We start from the raw sequence: 22,133 nt of genomic DNA on the forward strand, positions 1-22,133 counted from the left end.
CTAAGCAGCTTGATAATTTTAAATAAGCTATGCTGCAATGGCAATAGGATTTGAAATATCAGAGTCAAGATTATCAAAATCATTTAATACCTCTCATACACCTCCTGTGTTTCAAGAAGGAGCCAGTCAACGGTGGTAACTCAGAACAAGGCAGTTGTTTATTAAATGGACTGCTCTGGAAACTGGTGGGTTTGGGCAAGTCTCAGAAAATTAAAGTGTCAGGATCCAACTACCATCTAAACTCACAGATGTCCTCAAGCAAAAGCCTCCTCTTAAAAATGCAGCTACACAATTTGATGTCAGTTTAACAAAACAGCAAGTCATAAGAAAGGCATAAAATGTTTAATGGAGAAATCAAGTCTTTCAAGAATGCACAAAGATGAGAGGATAATACTGCAAAGTCACACCAAGGCTGAAGGAACTTGAAGACTACGAGACTAAACCAAATTAGATGCAGCACACTGCTTCCTTTTGAGTTGCCAAAATCATATAAGCTTTCTTTTCTATCTTCAGACTGCCTAAGAAGCCTTTGGATAGCTCCTCCTGGGATCAAATACCCCTCCTGCTGCTTCCACAAGTTCTCATGAAGTAAAAGCCAAGTGATAATCCATCTAAACTCACCTCAAGTTGAAGGTCTCAACTCTATAGATGCAGACTGTGCTACTGAACTCCACGGAGACACAGCAAGGCTCAAAGGATGCAATTATTTCATTTGCTTTTTTCCAAACGATTCATTTTCCTGCACATCATGCACAAACCAGAACTGATCCCATGTCTAACGCTGACACACTAAATTTCATTCACTCTTCCTATTCTAGTCTCATGAACTCACGTTGTATTCAGGTCAGGTTCTTACACATACATGTCAGAAGAGTAAAATTTAGTGCCTCACATTCTCTAATGATCTATTTGCTCTGCACCACTTTTGTAGTTATATACAAGTTAATTATCCAGAACAAGAAAAAAATTGTTTAGCAACCATTTCTCTAAATAAAAGCACATTCAGTTTTTCAACCTGCAAGAATTGCAAAAGAACATAAGAAAATGTCATATTAATCACTGACTTCCAAAGCTACTTTTTTGTTTCATAAGAGGCAAAATGCTGCAACAATTACTCATTACAACTGCTACTGAAAGACAAGACGCACAGATAAAAATCACAGCCTGAGTAACAACTTCTAAAAAATGAGTCAGTTCAACAGAACTGAAATAAACCAGGAACTGGACCATCCCTGTGTTTTGGTACCTAATTGGTAGAGACTTGCTTATTGAAGCTTCTAGGCACCACAGGAACAAATTCATCCATTAAAATAATGTGCGAGTTTGGAAGGAAGCCCAGCAAATACATGACTCTGAATAAAATTTCCTCAAGCCCTGTAACATCAGAATTCCTATCTTAGTTTTGTGTGTGGCAATTAAGGCACAGCATGTTACGGAAGGGATGAGGAAGAACCCATCACAGAGCCAGCATGTTCCATACTCTACCTGCATCTCTTGTGCAGACTCGTATGACTCGGGGCAAATCCCTTCATCTTTGTTTCTCCATCTGTGGAGTAATGACTCCCAAGAGCGATGCGATGCTCTTCACAGCAATACCAGCTTTGACATCTCTTGAAGAGCAACATAAAGACTGCTCAGAGGTGCTCACTCTCACTTGAGTCTCTATAATCATTTCTTCAGTACTTTCACCACTAGCCTCAGAAGCAAAGCAGACCTAATGACCAGCAAGGCTAAGGGAAGACTCTCCTGCTTTTACAGGGAGAACACTCCAAGTCTGCCAATTTTCAGTTTCTCTCGACCAGAGTGCTTTAACACTTGGGTTCCTGCTGCTCAAGGACAAAGCAGCATGTTTTCTGCTATCAAACCAAAAGAAGTAATCCCTATTTCATTAACACAGTGCCATAGGATCAAAGTTTTTTGTTTGTGGTTTTTTTCCAGTTGGCAACCTTCACTTTTCTATTTTCCTCCACCCTGCCACTGTTCAGAGGCCCAGTTTCACAGATGAACCCACCCATATCCAAGACATCCCACTGGAACTAGAAAAAAGTAACCAACCTAGACAAGCAAGAGCAAAGAACATGTGAATGTGGAGAGGAAGGGAAACATTCCTACCTTCTTAACCAGGAAACAAACACTCAAAGAGACTGAAACCCACTCCCAAGACAACCAGGAAAGCAGGAACAGAGGAATTCATGCTCCTTTCTTGTCAGCAGCTAGACAGTGATGCAGAGAAACACAGACCCTATCCTTGGAGTAGAGCAGGGGTTTGGTGCTCCTCGCGTGTCTCCATCGGCTGGAGGAGAAAACACAGGACAAGCCGACTCTGCTGCAGCGCGACAACAGACCAGAGATGACGTGACCTGCACTGGCGCACTGCTGCTCAGCACCGCTGGGACCTGCAAACTACTCTCAGACTGCCAGCTCCAGGTACCCCTAATAGGCAAATATCCCAAACACATCAGCAAGCAACTGTTCATGCAGGATATTGACAGCTTTTAAATTAAGCTTATGAACACAAATGAGGAAAACCTTCCATTTCACAATAGATGCTTGCGAGTCTAACAGTTTCTTAGGAAAAGGACAGCATCTGAAGCAATCGAGTTACAATCAGGCAAGTGATAGACCCTGCCTGTGTTCTGGGTTAGTCCCCAAGCTGTCACCCAACTCTCACACTCTGCCCTTTGGCAGGCACAGAGCATTCATAGCGTCAGTTAACACAGCTCTGCTTACAAACACCAACTCCTTCGACTGTGGCAGCCTGCTTAGCCAGAATATTACAGAGGCAAAAAATAGCTACAGCAAGTAAAATATAGCACAAGGTTAAGGAATTAGGAGAATGAAGACAAACAAAACACTGCAAACCCAAGCAATGCCAGAGACAAGCAGCACAACCTAAATGAGCACCTCCAACACCTTCCCTCTGAACCAGAGTCGAGATCTACTCAGCTGCAAGTGAAACACCCATCAAAGAGCACGTGTGCCCATTTACAGAGCCAACCAACATCCACAGCTGTAAGGGCAGCTGAGCTCACCCAGTTAACATGCTTATGCAATACAACATGCTCATTCTTCCCTGCTGCAAAAGCCAAGCGGGCCTGTGACCGCGCTGCACGCTAGATGCTGAGCCCCATCCCCGTCCCTGAGGTGTTAACCTCAGTTCTCTAGGCACAGAGCCACAGGAACCCTTCCCTGTGGGTAACATATGGGTTACTGACTGACAGCTCTACTACTACACTAACAACAGCCCAGAGAAATACGTATCCTCTTCCCACAGTTACCGGTACCTAGTTAACATGTGTCTGAAAATGAATTCTACTGCTTTCAGACAACAATTTTTCTTTTCCATGCTGACATGCAAAACACTGATATTTAACAAAAAAAGAAAAAATAAATTTTCAGTTAAACCAGTAAAACACACCAAAAAAAACCACATTAAGATCCTGCACAGCTTCTTTTAAAGCTACGCAATGTCCTTCTCAGACACAGCTAACATAATCTCCATTTTTCCATGCTGCCTTACCCTGTGAGGGGGCCCAGGAGCTTCCTCCTGCAGCACACCTGTACATATACCCTCCCCTGACGACTACTGTAACATCAGCACACTTTACCAAAATGCATCTGCAAGGAAAAAGGCAAGTAGATGGCACGTGCATTGGCACATCTGTCTTTCTTCAAAATTTGGCAAAGGAAAGATGGCCGAAGTTTGTGTGTGATATTAACACAATACTGCAACAAATCAAGTTCCTTCTCCTGTAACCATCTGACTCTTGGCCACTAGCCTGAAAACTTAGCTCAGAATTACTAGGTTCCCAAGTACTTCCTCTTCATTTAACTACTTCTGGCCACGCAAAAATTAAAGGGATAACATCCTTGAGAAAGAACATAACTGTGTGCAGTTAACAGAAGCGTAACATGACCCATCCATGTACACACAATGCAGGAAGGCGTGTCCACAGGGCATGCAAGGACTAATAACTGGATAATCAAAGAGCATTAGACCACGTGTCCCAAGAGCTGGACTTGGCCCTAGCTGTACAATAGATGCCTTTGTCAGCTTACAGATGTTTCCCAACCTGTTCATTTCTCCACCCATGTCCCAGAGGCACACGAGAGCTCTGGAGAGCACAGCAAGAGCAACTGTTCTGCCCAAGTGCCACCACAGTGGTCAGCACACCAGATGTGTCACTAACTGAACTGAGTTAGAGCTTTGATTCTGTGCACTACCTTGTATGAAAATAGACCCTTACGTGCATATTGGTGTAAGACAAGGATCACATACAAATCCCCAAACTGCCTTTGGTTCACCTGCTCATTACACAGAACACGGCTACATCCTGCACTAGCCAAACAATGCTCTTTTTTCATGCTGTGAGCTACCTTCATGAGGCTTGAGAAGTCCCAAGAAAATCCTCATGCACGACAGCACAGGCTCCCCATCTTTCACCAGCCAGAAGCCAAAAGCTGGTCTGGGATCTCAGCACCTGCCAGTCTGCAGATATACTTGATGTAAGGCAGCCGTGACTATTTTGGGGAGTGCACAAGAGCTTCACGTGTATGGTATTATACTTTGAGCCAAAAAAAAAGTCAGCTTCAAGTACTCACTCTGCTTTTTCTTCCTTATATCTTGAACTGGAACAAGCTGTATCTGCTACTCCGATATTAACAAAGCAAAACTGTTTGAGACAGAATAACAGGCTTGACCTTCATAGTCATGTGCAAACAGATTCAGAAATGTTACACTCTGGAAAAAAAATCGACATGACTAAACCCAACTCAAATTCCACAAGTCAGCTTTCCAGACGGCCTTCCAGCTCATAATCCACCTGAACAACTGAACTAGGTTACAACTGAAAATAAAACAGCAGCTTCTGCAGAGCAGCAAGTCACATATAATAACCAATTTAATGAAGACCGGTACTGTACATGTCAGCTTGCCTCATAGGAGAAGACTAGCACACCACAGTCACAACAGAAGTAACCCTGCACTAGGTATATCCATAACATCTGCCACAGAAATAAGCTCTCCCAGAGTTAAAAACTGGGGCCACACCTCGTGGAAATACTTGGAAGTACTAAAGTTCACAGATCCATTACAACGGATCCTCTCTCTATTTACCTCTCCAGAACAAAGCACAACAAACAAGCCCCACCTTGACAGGAGATGAAGCAGTGTCGGCTGTAGAGCAGCCTGCTTCTGAATTTATAGCAGCTACTGGAGCTGCAAATCCTCACAATACCTTGTTCTAGGGACCAAAAATGATGGTATGAGAGGTTAATTGAGGTGGGTGTTAACAAAAGCAAAGAGAACCTTATGCACAACACAAAGTTTGTTTATTTGGATTACAAACTGAACTGCTATTGCTGAGACATAAGGCAGAAAAAACAAAAAACACAACAGAACTTTCAAGACTACCCTAATTTCAGGAGAGATTTGGAAGACCTTAAATAAACAGCATAACTATCTACAACACACAGCACAAGAGCTCACAAAACAGGACCTGATTCCTCTCCATTAAGGTGACATTTTTCTTAGGCCTTGACTAAAACAGTATGAATGTAAGAGGCAAACCAAATCCTAAGAGTTATCAAGAACTTGCAAAGACTGCACACAATCAAAGTAGCACAGTAGAGCTCACAAGAAGCTCATTCCTTCACTGGCGTAAGAGACTGCAGGAATGGTTGACTGGCTCAAAACAACCAGGTGGGAAGTGTGTGGGGTAACACGGTGAGCTCTGCATAGGTGGGGTGGACACTGCTCCCTCCCGTCCCCTTGAGGCTCTGTCGGCCTCTGATCCACACCAAAATGGCTGTGACTGACCCATGTCCTTACCCAAAATGGCAGTGACTGACCCATGGCCTGTGGTACCCCAGACCTGTTGAAAGGTTTTCTCCGGGAGAAAGTCAAGCTGACCCCCAGAGAGGGTGAACGGGGAGAAAGCCACTGACTGTCTGTGGGTTAATGACCAGTTTGTTATTGAACCTCCTGAGAATTTGGTTGTCTCTCTGCACACCACCTAGAAGGAATCAAACTACGTTCCCCTAAACCTGCCAAGTGGGCTGGGGCTTTACAACTGTTTCGCCAGATGACTCCAGGAGGTTGCACTGTAAGATGAATGATAAAAGAGAACATGTCATGTCCATTTTTATAAAGCTTTTTTCACTTTTTCTCCCTACTGAGAGGCTGCTGAGAAAACTATGCTTTAACCACCACATTTACTAAACAAAGCAAACTCTATTATACAAATATTAACTAATGAACTTATAAGTACTTAATGAAGCACCTAACTAATGAACTTTACACCACTTGAGTGGCTTTTTCCCTGCCTCCCTAGTCCTAGACACAAGGTCACTTTTAAGAGCAACAGCCTCCTAAGCTACAGCAGCAGAGGCTCAACACCACACAGCTCCGGACTTGCTGCTTTATCAGCCTGGACAAAAAAAAATAAACCAGTGTACCCACTATCACACAACTTCTTTCCACATATACCAGGGCAAAGCAAAGTCACAGCACAAGAGCAGCCATGTGTCATGTTCACTCTTTCCTGTCCAGACCTGAAGAGCTACTTTACATCCCCTTTGGATACCTCTGGGAGCAAGGGGCACACAGAACTACCCAATTCTCCTTCTAAGTGCCTGGCATCTCACCTCCACACTCCTCAGCAATGCACAGGCTGGCAAGAGGGTGAACTGCTGTGGGGGGAACCCTACGCAGCACTGTTTTATTTTTGTAAGATGCAACAGCATATGCCCCACAACTCCATTAACCAATTCTGAATGAAAACAAAAAGCAGATGATGACTGTCTTTCCCTGTCCACAAATCAGCTTCCAAACCAAGCCAGTCAAGTTTGAGAAGGAAGCTGCAGAGTCCACTGGCCTTTTTTTTTAACAGCTGTAATTGTCTCTTTCTTGCTTCATCTGCACTTGTTAAAAACATACCCATATGCTCAATTACAACATTTACCATAACCTCTTTGGTCTGCTCATGGTACAAAGACAACTTAGAACCTGGTAAAGTCTTTGTTTATTTACTCAGTTTAAACATCTCAAGCCCTGCCAAGCAATCAAAACAGTAAGACAAATTACCATCTCCCAATGCCTACCTTTAGAGTATGCAGAAAAATCACTTTTACTGCAGTTCTTAAGCAAAAAAGACTTACTGAAGTCTAAGTAAAGGCAAACAACTAAGTATATCAATGTGTCAAGCCACAACTTTTTTTAATCTCCTCCCCATGTAAGACAAAAATATTTTGGGAACTTGCTAATTTTCACTTTCCTTTTCACTCTTCATAACATAAACTGTATTGATATTTGAGATCAATTTAAAAGGATGTTTCATACCTGGCCACTTCCAATTTGCTGCAATTTCTGAACTGTAAAGTCTTTTTCAATATGGAGTTGCCCATGCACCACCTGTAAGTTTCAACAGAGAACTCCCCATATTCTTATTAGATCTCACTTTCTAAACTTCAGCTGCATTGCAAATACTCTGGTTCAACAAAAAGACAGAAAAACAAGGCTTTTACTCTGTATCAGTCATTTATTCCACATATTTCTACCTTGCCCTCAAAATAGACAGGAATTCATTTTCTACATCAAACCTTAAACCAAATTAACTGCTTTTTCCCCCATCTCTGAGAAATAAAAAGTAAAAACATGTAACTCCATCCAACAGCATACTGACCACTAGGTCAAGGCAAAGAAGACACCACAGAATAGCCATATTTAGAACAAAATAAACCATCTAACAGCCTAGTAACTACAGCTCTTCAACTCTATACCTTTAGTCAAAAGGATGCATTTCCTTTAGATGGCATTATAGTTTATTTAAAACAACTGGATTATAATGCTCCACACTTGTGCCTTTAGAACACTGCAATAAAACCATTTTGTCACGGACAACAGAAAAGTATCTTGAGGACAACACCTGTATCAACATGGGAAACCTACCCAAAGGTCCATCACTGCAGCCCAGGAAGGTCATTACAACCTTTTTGACATCACTGCCGCCTCTCCTCTAGTTACCAGGAGCCTCAATCCTCTAAAAAAGCCAGGAGCTGCCTTCCTAAGACTACTCAGAGCAAAATCTGGAAAGAGAGTGGGGGTTAAGCTGCTGGCATAAAATAGACATATAATGCTATTCATTCTAATAGCTAATAAAAATACAATATACCCCAGCACTGCTAACAGAACACTGGATATCTCCTCTTAAATAGATTTGTTAGGTTCATTAGATTCATTAACTTAACGTATCATTAATGCTTCATAACATAAGCACTAACTTGGATATCAGCATCTTAAATGCTATTTCATCAGCACTGAGTAATAGGAACCTCCTGACAAGTTTAAGACCCTCAGTAAAATTGGAAAGAAATTTCCAATCCTTGTGCAAAGAGGATAGGAAAAAAAAGTTTTCTCCTCTCCCCTTGCAAGAGGAAGATTATTAAGCAGGGAATTTGTAAAGTGTTCAGCATTAATTACAGCTAGCAATATGACTAAGATAACAGCAGTAACACACAATTATTACTATTAATTGTTACTGAGGCAAGGGATCGATTGTCAACAAGTTATTCCTGGATAAAAATCTATCTCTTGATCCATAAACCCTTGTGTCAGTTAGGAGCACCCAAGTGCCACTTGGGCACTCAGCCACAGTGCCGTTCCCCCCGGCAGCACGGGGCACACACCTGCTCCATGCACACACCCTGCTACAGCCCAGCTGCTCCCCGACAGGCAGAGGAACTGTGAGAGACTGGCCCGTCCTCCCTCACGTCCCTACTTCCCCAACCCTGCAGTTGTGCCACCTGTTATTTTCTTATCCTTCAGGCCCCTTTGGGTCCTCCCTGCTGGTGGTTTGGAGACTTTTCTCAAGATGCAGCAGATTTGAACTGCCCCAACCCTTATCAGTTCTCGTCCTAAGCATCCATATTTAAGAGACCACACAAAAGCTGCAGAAAAACAGCGGTAGAAAACTTCTTTCAGACTCAAAAGTAGGAAGCTAATTCAAACAACAGTCACATGTTAAAATGTGGACTTCCCCTGCCCCCGAGCCCTTAAGGGCTATCAATTTGTTTCTGCCAGCTACAGAAAGGAAAAAGAAAACATCATCTCTAGTGACTCTTAACACAGGACATTAATAGAAAACTTTTAATGATGTGTTAGGTCGAAAAAAGCACTACACAATTTCTCTCCTTTCCCCTACATACGTTTTCTGTGTTACCTCCCCAATTTGTCCAAGATCCTATTGTCTTTTTTTTTTCTTTTAAGTCTCTAGCCTACCACCAGCCCTGCCAAGCAACGACCTTCTGTCAGACCATAATGACTTGGAAGTAGTTCTCAGCAAGAACCATTCAGACTTTAGGCAAACAGGTATGAAGTTCGCTAATCCCTGACACCGTCTTCACACCCCAAATACAAAATACTGCATTCTAAATACTGAGCACCAAATCCACTTTTCTATAAAAATCGTTTCCAGACAGAAAGGAAAATGCAAGTGCCACTTGTGTGTTCCAATTCCAATTAGTAATGTTATCTGCATGCACTTGTTAAAACCCCATCTTAAATCTCCCCCAAGGAACGCACATAATCAGTGAAAGTTTACTAATATATTTATGCATAAATATATTTACACATAGTCTAAGCATAAGTGACAGATAAAAGTGACGGAGACGAATTATTTTACCCACAACATCCAAACCAGTGTATTGCAAATATTCAGTAACTATGAAATATAGAGGACTAGCACTAAGCTCAGTGACCTGGGAAGTGAATAACACTTTACACATCACACCAGTTACCAGCTCTGGGAGATGAACACCACACTGTTTCACACACACAAAGCAAAACTCAAAAATGGCTGTTTTGATGGTGTCCCATGCCAGCACCTAGTGAAGCAGTACAACTAAGAAAGTCCAGCCAATCCTACGGCTACAAAAATTCACACAATTCTTCCTTTGGTCCCAGTGGAAGTCCGACGACACAAAGTGCAAGTTCACCACAAGAAGCACAAGTCGAGGATCCTGCAGCGAGGGGGGACGCTCTACAGCACAAGCTGCCAGCACTGCACCTCCACTCGTGACCGTGACACCAATCTGCTGCCTTACCCCAAGGCAGACCATGATTTTTATTTTGTTGGGGTTTTTTTTCTTCCGGAGCAGCTGGCAAAAGCCTGACACAGGCTGACAGAGGCGCCGGTGACACCTCATCGCACCTCATTTACCCAGGGCAGCGAGGCGGGGAACTCCGAGCGCCCTAACGAGCCACTGGCCCGGCCAGCGGCCGAAGCAGCACAGCCCAAAGCCCCGCAACCGGCTCCCCGCGGGTGAGCGGCTCCGCGGGGCCGGGAGGGCCCAGCTCCGGCCCGTCCCCGCCGCCCCCGGCCCGTTCTTACCTTCGGCCAGCGGCTCCTCGGGGGTCACCTGGTACCGCCCCACCGCCAGCGCCCTGCCCAGGGCCACGCCGCTCCCGGAGCCACCGCACGCCGTCCCGCCGCCGCCGCCGCTCCCCTCGGACTTGGGCATGCGAGAAAACTTCTTCATGGCGAGCGGAGCCCCAGGAAGAACCGGGGAGGAACCGGAGGCAAGCGGCGGCGAGGGAGTGCCCCGCTTCACATGCCGGCCGCAGCAACCGCTTCTCGTCGCCCGCTGCCGGCTCCTGAAGGGGAGGAGGAGGAGGAAGAAGGAGAAGGAGGAGGAGGAGGAGGAGGAGGACGCAGCAGCCGCAGCCCCCGGCGGCCGGGGCGGCTGAGGGGACGCCGCGCGCTGTGCCGGGAGCAGCCGCCCCGCCGGCGCGCGGCCTCACGGCGCAAGCGCGGCCCCGCCCTTCGCAGAGGCTCCCGCCCGGCCGGAAGTGCGGCCGGCCCGGCACGTGCCGCGGGAGCGAGGCGCGGCGCGAGACCGCCCCCCCGCCCCTCCCTCACGGGGCCCCCCCGTGGTTTCCCGCGCTTGGGGCGCCGCGCGCGCCCTGAGGGGAAATGGCGGGAGGCGCTGAGGGGGAGGCGCCCGGCGGGACACACACACCGCAGCCCGCCCCCCAGCCTGGCTTATCGCCGCCCTCACGGCGCCGATCGTGCTTCACCGACCTAGCCCGGAGCGAGAGGGGCCCTCGGAAAGGAGTCTGCGGGGAGCAATGCGGTGTGGAGACGGTGTGGTAATGATCGCGGTGGTAAAAATGGCTCTGCGCGCCGAGGGCTATGGAGCCTCTTGGGTCTGTGGAGTGCTTCCAGAAAGGAAACGCCAGGGTGATGGTGGAGTCTCCTTCTCTCGAGGCATTCCAAACTCACCTGGATGCTTCCTGTGTCACCTGCTCGAGGTGACCGTGCCTTGGCAGGGGGGTTGGACTGGATGATCTCCAGAGGTCCCTCACAAACCTAACCTAAAAATCTATTCTTCTGGAAAGTATGTGTGAAAAGCGTTGATGACAAGTATGAATTTCAGTGGTGTGTCTCCACGTACACTTTATGCCGAGGTTTGAAGGTAACTGACTGAAAAGAAGGGGTAAAAGGATGGATCTGGACAGGAGACCATCAGCAATGAAATTTAAAATGTACATTTCCCCACTGTTGAAGTGTACTGACCAGGTACAGTTTCCCTATAGACATTGACAAAACAAATCAGGGAATTTGCGAACACAGGCTGGTTTCACACCTTGGGAGTCCCCCCATGCAAATAAGAAATGTGGTACTTGTGTGTTGTTTTTTCTCCTTACCAAATGAAAACGTACAATAAGACCAAAACTGGTAAGTTCTATCAGCTTGTATCAGTCACTCATCAGAATGATCAAAGCTGGATTTTTGGCATTGACGGTGGTAGTTTAACAACACAGCCTTTCCCACTGAACACGTAGGTTTTGGATGGATATCGCTTACACCCATTGGTTCAGTAAAAACTTTGGAGAGGTCCAAAGTGCAAATCTTTGGGATGATGTTTCAGTAACTAAATTAGTTTCAACTTAATCATATTGCCGCACTCTTAGTCGGTGAGAAAATGATAATGTTTCTGTATTGAAGGGACAACCTGTCACATATGCAAAGCACTGATAAGCTGTTTGCATGAGCAGTCCTCTTTCTGAAGTCGCTGCTATCCTTTCAGTAACAGCACATCAGTTTTTCAACAGCATACAGAGATTAATTTGCAGTTTTCCTTGGGAAAGAAAGGTATTTTCAGTGCAGATGAAAGGAACAGAGTTCTGTGAGAGGGACGACACGAGCAGCAGCGTTGTGTTAATGAGGGCATTCCTACAGTGAGATATGCCTATGCCTCTTAGATATTTAGTGATATCTTTGAGAAAAAATGCAGCTAGGTTAAGAGCATGTATGTTTAGTGCCACTGACTGCTATGATTTTGCTGGTCCTCAGTAAAAATAATGTGTTTGCTAAAAGCCACTGTGACTTTGAGAGTATGACTGGCTTTTAGGCTACCTGGTAAGGTGTTTTTGGCTTTGGGGTCCCCATCCCCACCCACGTGTTCTTGTTCTTTTTAAAGTAAGAGGTTGAATTATCGCTGGAGTTATTTATAGGCCAGACAAAATAAGCCCTCTTGTTACACTGGGATTAACGCTGCTAATCTCTGTCTTGGCATCCTGCAGAGCACAGAGGTCAGCTGCTGGGCATAGCTGGAAAATACGTGTGTCCGTGGTGCACACTGAGCTGCACTTGTGAGCATGTAGTGGCTGCAGGGCTGGCTGGTCTCCTGTCAGGAATCTCCAGGAGCCATGCCACTGCTCCCTTACAGTGTTCCACAGCACATTTCACCTCAGTCTCAGCACCAAATAGCCTTTTCTTGTGAGATGCCAGCATGTCTTCATGTTAAGGAGTCCCTTTTATTTAAGTGTAGGTCAAGGAAGTTTGATAATAGAGAGGATTTTGACAACTCACTTAAAAACACAGGCCTGACCCTCCAAGCAGGTAACTGAGTGCTAACTTTAAGTATGTGAATAAGCCCCCTCTCTTTGATTCAAATCCTCCCCTGGGCAGAACAACATTTTGACATTTCTGGAAGCTATATTAATTTCCAGAAAGGAAGAGTTGTGAGCTGTCTTTCACTGAAGGTGTGAAACCCAAAGTAAACCTTGCTTTCCTTTGGTTCAGGCGGAGCAGGGATGCTTTGGTCTCCTGCAGCTGCAAAGTGTGCAGCAAACCTCACCTATTTAATGCAACACATGCTTGGCAGTGTGACAAACGGATCAGAAAGGTGTTTGCACTACTTAAAAAACAAAACAAATTTTAATACCTTGAAATACTCACAAGCAGTTATTTTCTGATTGTTGTAAAACAGTAGATGGTCTGAAGAAAAATCTGGTGACAAAGAAAAGAAAATCAGAAATACAAATCCTGAAGTGAGGAGAGATCAGCTACAAAGGTGGAGAAAATGGGGAATCATAATGCAGAGGCTGCACCGAGGCCAGAATATCAGTGATCGTTCGGGGTGGGGATGATGGCCTATGTAATATTTTTTTTCTTAAACCTTCAACTTGATGAATCATGAAATCATAGGAGATACTCAGCTTTCATTAAAAAAAAAAAAAAAAGAAAAACAAAAAACCAAACCCCAACAATATGATAGTGGAGCCAACACTGAACTTTCACTGCATGAAAACAAAGTCTTCAGTCACCTGCTGTGTATGTCTCCATCACAATATTGGAACATTTTGCTTCTTCCTTTTATTGCTTGGGGTCTAAAATGCGGATATGTTCCTGCTTCTCAAATAGTTGTGTAATGGCAGATCTATATGGCATATAAATGATCCACTTCCTGGCTCTGTTCAGCACATAGCACACATCTTGAAGGTTCTGTCCCAGCTAGTGTCACAAGAGCATGTCTAGAGGGGTTTTTAATACAGCAGTAACTGTGTTGTTCTCCATGTCCAGACTGTGAGAGCCGCTGCTGGTGTCAGAGAGTTTATCCATGACTTTATTTCTGAGCACTGGAAATCTGGGTTCCGCCTGACTCCTGGCCCACAGGCAGCCTTGAGCACCTGCCTCACCTCAGAACTCAGACAGGTGTCCTGCCCCTGGGAGCAGAGTAGGAGAGCTTTGAGTAGACTGACTCACCTCCATGTATGAAGAACGTTCTCATCTATAAAATCAGTGCAGTGTTTAGCTACACCGCTGTAAAACCTTTAAAGAGTTACGGAGGAAAGCTCTAGCTGAGAACACTGCTTGGACATGAAACACCAGATATTTCATGTGCACTTGGAGTGTGAAACGTGATGGTTTAATCGTCTTTAAACTGCTGAATAGTTCAAATGCCGGCACCTTGATTACCGTTCATCAAGCATTTCTTTCCTCACATCTCTCCCTACTCATAACTCTTTCCTCTGTACAATACATAAATTGGTTTTAAATCAATCCCATGAGGATAAAGCAACTTCCTGCAAAAATGTTTAAAGTCCCTTACAGAAAGTATGTATTAAGGCAAAAGAGAAGTAGAAAACTTCCGTTATGTGGGTGTTGTTTTGGAAGTGTTTCTTGCTGCTTCTGAATAAACTGTTTTCATTCCAGTTACTCAAACTGAGTGTTAGAAACAAAATAAATTCTAACTTCATAGAAATATGTTCTTTTTGTATTAGAACTTTGAAAGAAATTGGTAATAGAGGCTCTCAAGTGTTCAGCAATTACTGCACTAAATTGATTTTTTTGTCTTAACTGAGTATGTGGGTTATTTTCTATTTTGTAATAATTCAGTCGGTGTGAACAAAGCACTGTCAGAGAGTGGGTTTGCCCAATAAGCTCTTGTACTTCATTTTCCCCTCTTATCACTTCATTGTTGCCTGTTTTGCTTCTGGTCCCCTGACAGCCGTGAGAAACATCATTTTACACATTTAAGTGGCTGCACAATCTTTCTATCTCAGTAAATCCTGTGTCTTAGTTTTGGACTGCTGACCCTGATGCGGTCTGGTTTAGGCACGATTACTGAAACCACACAAAATGTTTATGATGAGCTAAAAGCTAAGAAAACCCCAGGAGACAACTGGTTTGGGTTCGGGTTTGCATTTTTTCTAGGATGAAGTCATATCCCAGCTCCACATCTCAAAGGCAGGAGTAGTAATGAAAGGCGCTTTTGCTTTGCTTAATTATATATACAAAATTGCAGAAAGAGTTTGGTATGTTGTGAAACATCTTGGCATGGAAAATATGTTGACGTGGGGGGAATAAAAAACAAAGTAAAAAACTGGAATCACTTGGAGCAGAGGGGTGGCACAAATCAGCCAGAAAGCAAGTGCATCCTGTGAAGGCTGCTCCGGTTCGGAAGGTCTGAGCAGCCCTGGAGGCTCTGTGGTGACCTTGTGAACACAGCCAAATTTTCATCCTTTTCAGTTTCTATCATCTCTTCTAATCAGGAAGGAAACAAATGGAGCCGTGGAAAGCAACTAAGTTGCTGATTTCCAACTTCAAAATGGAAACAAACTGAGGAGCCAGCTAGTGAAAATTCAAGGTGCAAATAGCTGACATCAGCTTTGGTGACACCCAGCGCAGCTCTCATTGATCCTGAGGTCAAGAGTCTTTTAGTGCAACATGAGATTCGGTCATTTGTACTGCAGCCAGCGTTGGGACCAAACAAAATATAAATTCCTTGTTGAGATGACAACCCTTGGCCAGTTCAACACAGCAAGGCAACGTGAGGAAAACATAAAGGCACATGTGCTTATAAAGGCACATGTGCTTGGTAGAAATCCAAGGGAAAGTAGTTGGAAAGAGCTTGTTACGGGCTCAGAATTGTTTGCATCTGACCTGGTAAATTGCTTTACATTAATAATAGTCTGTTTCCTTTCTGGAACAGAACGGTCTCCTGTGTTTGTGCTGATGACCAGGTCTCTGACTTCATTTGATAGGGTAACATGTTCCTGCTCTCTCTGTAAGAGCGTTCTGAGATCCCTGTATTTGGCCTCTTGCAGTTGAGCTCTTCCCTGCCTTCCATTGTCCAGGTTCCTGGTCATTCCCAGCTCACCAGCAGTCTAGTTGCTTTCATTCTTTCTTAGAAGCAAGGCCTGATCTCTGCCTTGCTGCAACTACTTACTTTTGCAGTCCTAAAAACGTCTGAGGAGTTTATTTTATAGATATGCAGTGTGCTCTGTGCAGCCTTTTTAAGGAAGGCTGCCATCCCAACTTACTTAATGAGTAACTCTTGCAAAGTGGTTCTCTTCCTTGAAAAAGTTACACATGTGACGTGGCCTTTCTCAGCAATTCCTAATAGCGGTAGGCGCTTTATGAAGGGCCTGCTGACAGCACACAGGGATCTGGCTGGTGGCAGGGTGTTTCCTCCCTGAAAGCTAAACTTTGTTACAAGAAAACTAAAATGCCCAAATTCCAACACTAATACCGTTTGCTGCTTCTACAGCTGCTTTTGAGATAAAAAGGACAAAAGGTGAAGGTCAGGCGCAAGTGATCAGCCTGAATAGTATCCTAATTCCAGCAGCATACAGATTAGACTGTGGCATCCTTTGTTTAAGTACTTTTGAGAACTAAATGCATTACTTCATAAAAAGTATACAAGTGTCACCGAAAACCCCCAGAGGCATTGATGCATCCCAAAATTACTTGTAGCAGTGAAGTCTTGGAAGAGCCACAGGCACTGAGGTTCAAGAAAAATTTTATTTCTAATCTTTTTATTTTACCCTATTTGCAGAAGTGGATTTTACTGTGGTGAATTGTTTTATAAAATGAGCAATGGCCTTTTTCCCCCCTCCGTGTATTTTGTGAGTCCTAGAGAACTGCAGTAATATCCCTGGTCATTAGTCCATATCCTAAAAATACGTAGTTCTTGATATAGTCTTACAAGCTTCCAGAGAGGGGAAAAAGCTCTCTGGAACCAAGAGCCTGGAAAGAAAGAATGTGTTTTGGGTCACAGGTGAACACTTCGTGTGCTGCTGCTCATTAAACCACACTGACTACAGATGTCATTGCTGGCTGACTCCTACCTTTAAAAGCCCACTTATAAATACAGTTATAAATTGCTTATAAATTGTTTAATTTTGCAGACAGGTTATTTCCATTCACAAGTTGTCAGCTGAGAGTACATTTGAAGTACTATGGAGGTATGAACTCTTAATTTTTGTTTGGTTAAAGAAATCATTAAGACTTCTGCGAGTTGTTCAGACAATGGCATTTGCATCCAGCCTAAGGAAAGGGAAGAATTTTGTCTAGTGTCATTGGAAGTTACATGGCACAACAGAATTGGTGGGAAAGATGGAGAAAAGAGAATTGCTGCAAATTTCTGCCAGATCTAAGTGGATACAGAAGTACTGTAATAATTGTTCATGATTTTGCAGTAGCCTTTCCTGCAACAGCCGTCCATTGTTCCACAATGCGAACAATGGAGGCAAGGCTATTGCATACCCTGGTGACTGTCATTCCATGCTCTGCTGCCCAAGTGCATATTAAATGGCATAGGTGAGATGGGAATAATTTTCTGTCCCGGATAAGAGAGATGATTTTTAGGGGAAGAACTATGTTGGATGTCTGTTAATTTCCTTTGACGTAAGGGCTGTTTATGTATGAGAAGCTGGTTGTTGTTTCTCCATATTTACTACTAGGAAGACAGGAATAATTTGTCTTAATCTGCAGGAGAGAAAATTTAAACTAGGTGATGAGAAAACCTTTCCTGTAATTAGAGTGTAAGGAATCAATAGAAGAAAACTCATTAAATGCAGTATCCCTAGCAAAAAGGTGGTGGAAGCTCTAAATTTTTCAATGTTCTATTGATTCTTTTTAAAGGCTAAATAGATAAGTATTCAGAGGTTGAAGTTCAATTGTAGGTACACATAGTGGAGCTGAGTAGATTCATCTGAACTCAGTATTTATACATATGCATTCATGACAAGGAAACTGACTCAGTGGAACTTGATGTGACCTGTAACAGAGATGTTAAGAACTTTGGAATCAATGGTTCCAGCCCACAATGTGCTGGCTGCTTTCTTTTACTCTCCTGTTCATCTGTGCTTGATTGGAGTGGGCCTTCAAGCTGCTATAATGTGGACTTTACTGAGGACATCATTTCAAGTTTGTTGCAAAGTCAATAAAGTAGTATAGCTTAGCTTACAAAACACATGAAAACTAGATTTAACAGTAAAAGAAAAAACTACTTGTGTGGCAGAAGGACGTGTATAGGGCCATAAATCAAGATTTGTGACAGGATATATTTGGAAAAAGGGACTGTGAGCTAAACCCAGCAAGAGTGTAAAATGTTTTCCAGGTTCACTTTTTAAATTGGCTGGAAAGTTGAAAGATGATTGAAACAATCTGACAAGCCTTCAAGACATACATTTTTTCTCAGAGCATGCACTGGCTTTCCAATGCCTATAAAATTGTGTAATCAGTTTTAAAAAGATCCTTTCTGCATTTTTTCCTGTTTTTTTTCTCAGTTTGCAATTGCAATAACAATTTCTCTACAGGATCCTGGCCTATCACTTCCTTCTAGCCTTTGATTAGTCTCTAGAAAATGCCTACACGTGGTCACTGCTGTTTAAACAGATCTGTCACAAGTAATAGTAATGCTTACAGTCTTTGTGAAGGGTGATGAATTCAGACTTGCAGTGTCCTTGAGAGAAGAAGCAATCCAATGAGCCATGAACAAAACCTGAGCACTGCCCAGGTAAATGTGGTTGTTGCTAACAAGGGCAGAAAGAACCAAAAAGGCAGGAGCACTTGAGACTGCATCCAGCAGGCCTGGCTGTTCAGGGTGAGGGATTCATCGTTCATGAGCGATTCCTGCAGACCTCCCAATCCATGTGCACCACCAGAGAGGCATCAGCATGGACAGGGGGTGAGGAGAAAATTGCTCGAGATTTGGTAGAGTAAGGGCAAGATTTTAGGGACAGCCCAGCTGTGCACCGTGCTAAGTCCAGGTTTGGCAGTAAGATAAAGCAGTGACGAAAACGCAGCACGCATCAGCTGATATCGCAAACCTTTGCCACTGCCTGTAGTGATTAAATTCTGGGGGCTCAAGTTCACTCCAGCATAGCAGGACCAGTTCAGACGTGAGTTTAATTAAATCACTGCAGTGTGCACACTGCTTAAGCAGTTTCTAAACTGGTCTAATTAAATCAATCAAGGCAGAGTCTTTATTCAAACTGTTGCTCAAGTACTTCATCTGTGATCAAAGAGATCATTTCTCCCTGCTCCCTGTGTGCTGTGGGTATCCCTGGAGGGTAGCAGGGCACTCATGTTTATTTGTTGCTATCCTCTCCTGTATCAGACTCAACTGTTTAGAAAATAAATCAGCCAAGTGCCACTTTCAGACCTAAGGCAGCCTTATCTGCTAAGTTACTATCTGTTAGCACTACTATATGAAACTCCACTAAAAGGCTAGAGGAGGAAATCTGGTAAAGACTGGACTGGACAATGTTGATAAGGCCATGACCCTGGTATTGGTATATAAAACATGAATAAGATAGAATTACTTATTTCGTGTGCTCTGTATTTGTATCAAAAAAAGAAAAAAAATATGGCTAATTAAGCCCAAAAGCAAACAATTTAAACTGCCTCTGGGAAAAAAATATAACTATGCAACAGCAGATAGACATAAATATACATAGGAACAATTTTATCTATGTATGTAATACTGGACTAACCTGTAGAACCCTTTGCCACTAAGGTCATGGAGCTTAATAGCTCAGCTAGATGCAAAAGAGACATCTACTTGGATAACAAGAAGACTCACCATTCCCTCAAGCAGCTTCATTAATTATTCAGTCATTAAAGTGCAGTATTAAATTTAGTGCTTCATTCCAGGTGATAGAAAAAGTGTTTTCATTATTTTGATATCTATTGTTTACTTTTTCCTTTTTAGCATCTGGTGTGGTGCATGTCCAAAGCCTGGATGAGTCAGTGTCAGTTACCAAATTATACTTCACGCAGCGATATATTTTGATATCGTTATGTAAATACTGTGGTTTACCTAAACAGCTCCTCTGTCTCCAGAGCACATATCTGTGTGTGCTAGAATTTTTAAGCAGTATTAAGATGTAAACATTTTTTTAAAAGAAACCCAGTCCATTTATTTAAAAGCAAAACCTGTTGTCTTCTGTTGGGGGAAGTAATGCTATTGTTTTCTTAGCTTTCTCATGTTTGATACAGTTTGAAAATTTAGAAAAATTGTCTCAGTTGTGCTTCATTCAATTTGAATTCATTGATTCAGTAAGTGTCATTTCCAAAAGCGTTTTCAAGCCTCACTGTCATTATAAAGCCAGACACTTTTGTGTGGATAACTCTGGAGTTATCTGGAAATGAAAAACACTGGCTGTGACCTAAGAAAGCAGAACCTTCCTACATTTCCTCCTGCTTGTTTCCATCACCAAGGGGTGCTTACTGACAGTAGCATCTATGCTTAAATATCTCTTCCTCTCATGTTTATTCAGCTGGGAATACATAATTCCTTAGATAAAGTACCAAAATCTCGAGATGGGCTTCTGCCAGCCTTAACTGCTTCTGAGAAGATTCTGCTTGCATTTGTGAACACACTGCCTTGCACACAGAATGCTTTAAGGCATGGAAGAATACAGAGCCTAGATTATCTTAGCATAGGCCTGCTACAGAAGGCACCTCTGTCTACCAGAAAATGTCTACCACATTATGATGCACTTAATTTAACAACTGTGTGGCTAAAGTCACAGCTTCATGCTATGATTTCTGAGTAGTCTACAAAATGGGATCCAGGCCTTTATTCTTGCAGAACCCATTTACGAAGCCTAAATGACTAATGTGCGTTGTTCTGTACATTTTACATATTGGTACAGAGATTTGCAAGTTGCCTCTTCTTCTAGAGGAGAGGAAATAAATTATTTCTTTTAGTGCTGTGTAACTCTTGTATAGTACAAAATTTGGTCTGAGGAGCTAACTTGCCCTGTGTGCAATGATACCAACTCAGCTCTTTGAGAAAGGGAAGAACAAGTCATGAACTTTAATATTTCCATATCTGCGGGAACAGGTGTGCGTATTTAGGGCAGAAGTTAGTAGCAGCAGACACTGAAACCCTGCATGCTGGAAAATGATGGAAGACAGTTAAGTGCAGCACATATTTTCTTCTGTTTCTCTGCAACTGTGTCTGGGGTTCACAGCTACGTTGTTATCAAGTGAAATCATTGCTCATCTGAAATAAGGTTAAGTTGCACAACTGGGTGGCAAACAAGCCCGTAAATGTGGTTTTGGGAGTCAGAAACACTGTCACTGCTAACCAGTGACAGGAACCTTAGAGGGGTTGCACTGTTTGCCCACAAATTTCATCGCAGGCTTTTACCGCAGCACCAAGATGGGGTTTGCATTCCTTACCATCATCTGGGCACAGAAAGGAGAGCAAGTGTATCCTTCTGCATCAGCTTAGACCCTTTCTGGGGCTCAGCTTATCCTCTGGTGTGCCTTGTCAGCTCTGATGACCGCATTTATGTGCAGGTATCGACATACTCGATACACAAATGCTCAGCTGGGCATTCTGAGAGTCACCAGAGGAGATGGAACTGCAGTGATGACCGAGATGCCAGAGCACGTGCTGCACCCATCCATCCCGGTGAGTCTGATGGTGCGTGGCCGTCCCACCCTCCCTGTGACCCTGGGACAGAAGGGGGAGAACTCAGCATCTAACATAGCGTTAGCAGCAAATGGTCTTTAGCTGGCATCCTTCAGCTAAAGCCTATGAGGAGACAAAAATGCTACTACAAAGAGTACCAGCCTGATAAACAACCACCACAATGCCCCATCTGATGTGAGCATGAATCTTCTGCTGAGCTGTGCTCCGCAGTTCTTCCCCAAACGTGCTTTTTGTCTCTGAAAAAATGCATGTGCAGCATCATTAAAAGCAGGATATAAACTTGGCTGTCACTGGTGAAGTAGATAAAGAACGGCTTGATGTTCTTTGAAGTACAGAACCCACAGCATATCTAAGAGTGTAGAATAAATTGCCCAGTATATTCTAGAGGAGAAACAATATGTCATGTTATTAAAGACTCACTAATGCACAAAAGAACAGGCTTAAGGTGGCAGATTCAACTTGGCATTATCATTTCTTAGGCTTTCCCTCTCCGGGTGGCATATATAATTATCTTATTGTTGCAGGACACAGTGGGAATTTCACTGTTGATCATTGCAACTCCCAGAGTAAATATCTGTAATGAATCACTTTTTTTTTTTTTTTTTTTTTTTTTT

The 22,133-nt window shown here is 43.4% G+C and overlaps 1 protein-coding gene and 1 long non-coding RNA gene across 5 annotated transcripts in view; one reads left to right on the forward strand and one right to left on the reverse strand.

Moving 5' to 3' along the window:
- Positions 1 to 10,782, reverse strand: part of BMP2K (BMP2 inducible kinase) — a 50,472-nt gene extending 39,690 nt beyond the window's left edge. For all 4 annotated transcript variants that reach the window (XM_039550779.1, XM_039550778.1, XM_039550780.1 and 1 more), the window contains exon 1: positions 10,389 to 10,782. In XM_039550779.1, coding sequence (XP_039406713.1) covers positions 10,389 to 10,536 — 148 coding nt within the window. In that variant the 5' untranslated portion in view covers positions 10,537 to 10,782. The remainder of the gene's footprint in view (positions 1 to 10,388) is intronic.
- A 3,979-nt stretch (positions 10,783 to 14,761) lies between these two features.
- Positions 14,762 to 22,133, forward strand: part of LOC120409878 — a 41,807-nt gene continuing 34,435 nt past the window's right edge. The window contains exon 1 of the long non-coding RNA XR_005601728.1: positions 14,762 to 21,498. This is a non-coding gene — a long non-coding RNA (uncharacterized LOC120409878). The remainder of the gene's footprint in view (positions 21,499 to 22,133) is intronic.

This window comes from Corvus cornix, chromosome 4, assembly GCF_000738735.6.
Source record: "Corvus cornix cornix isolate S_Up_H32 chromosome 4, ASM73873v5, whole genome shotgun sequence".
Lineage (NCBI taxonomy): Eukaryota > Metazoa > Chordata > Aves > Passeriformes > Corvidae > Corvus > Corvus cornix.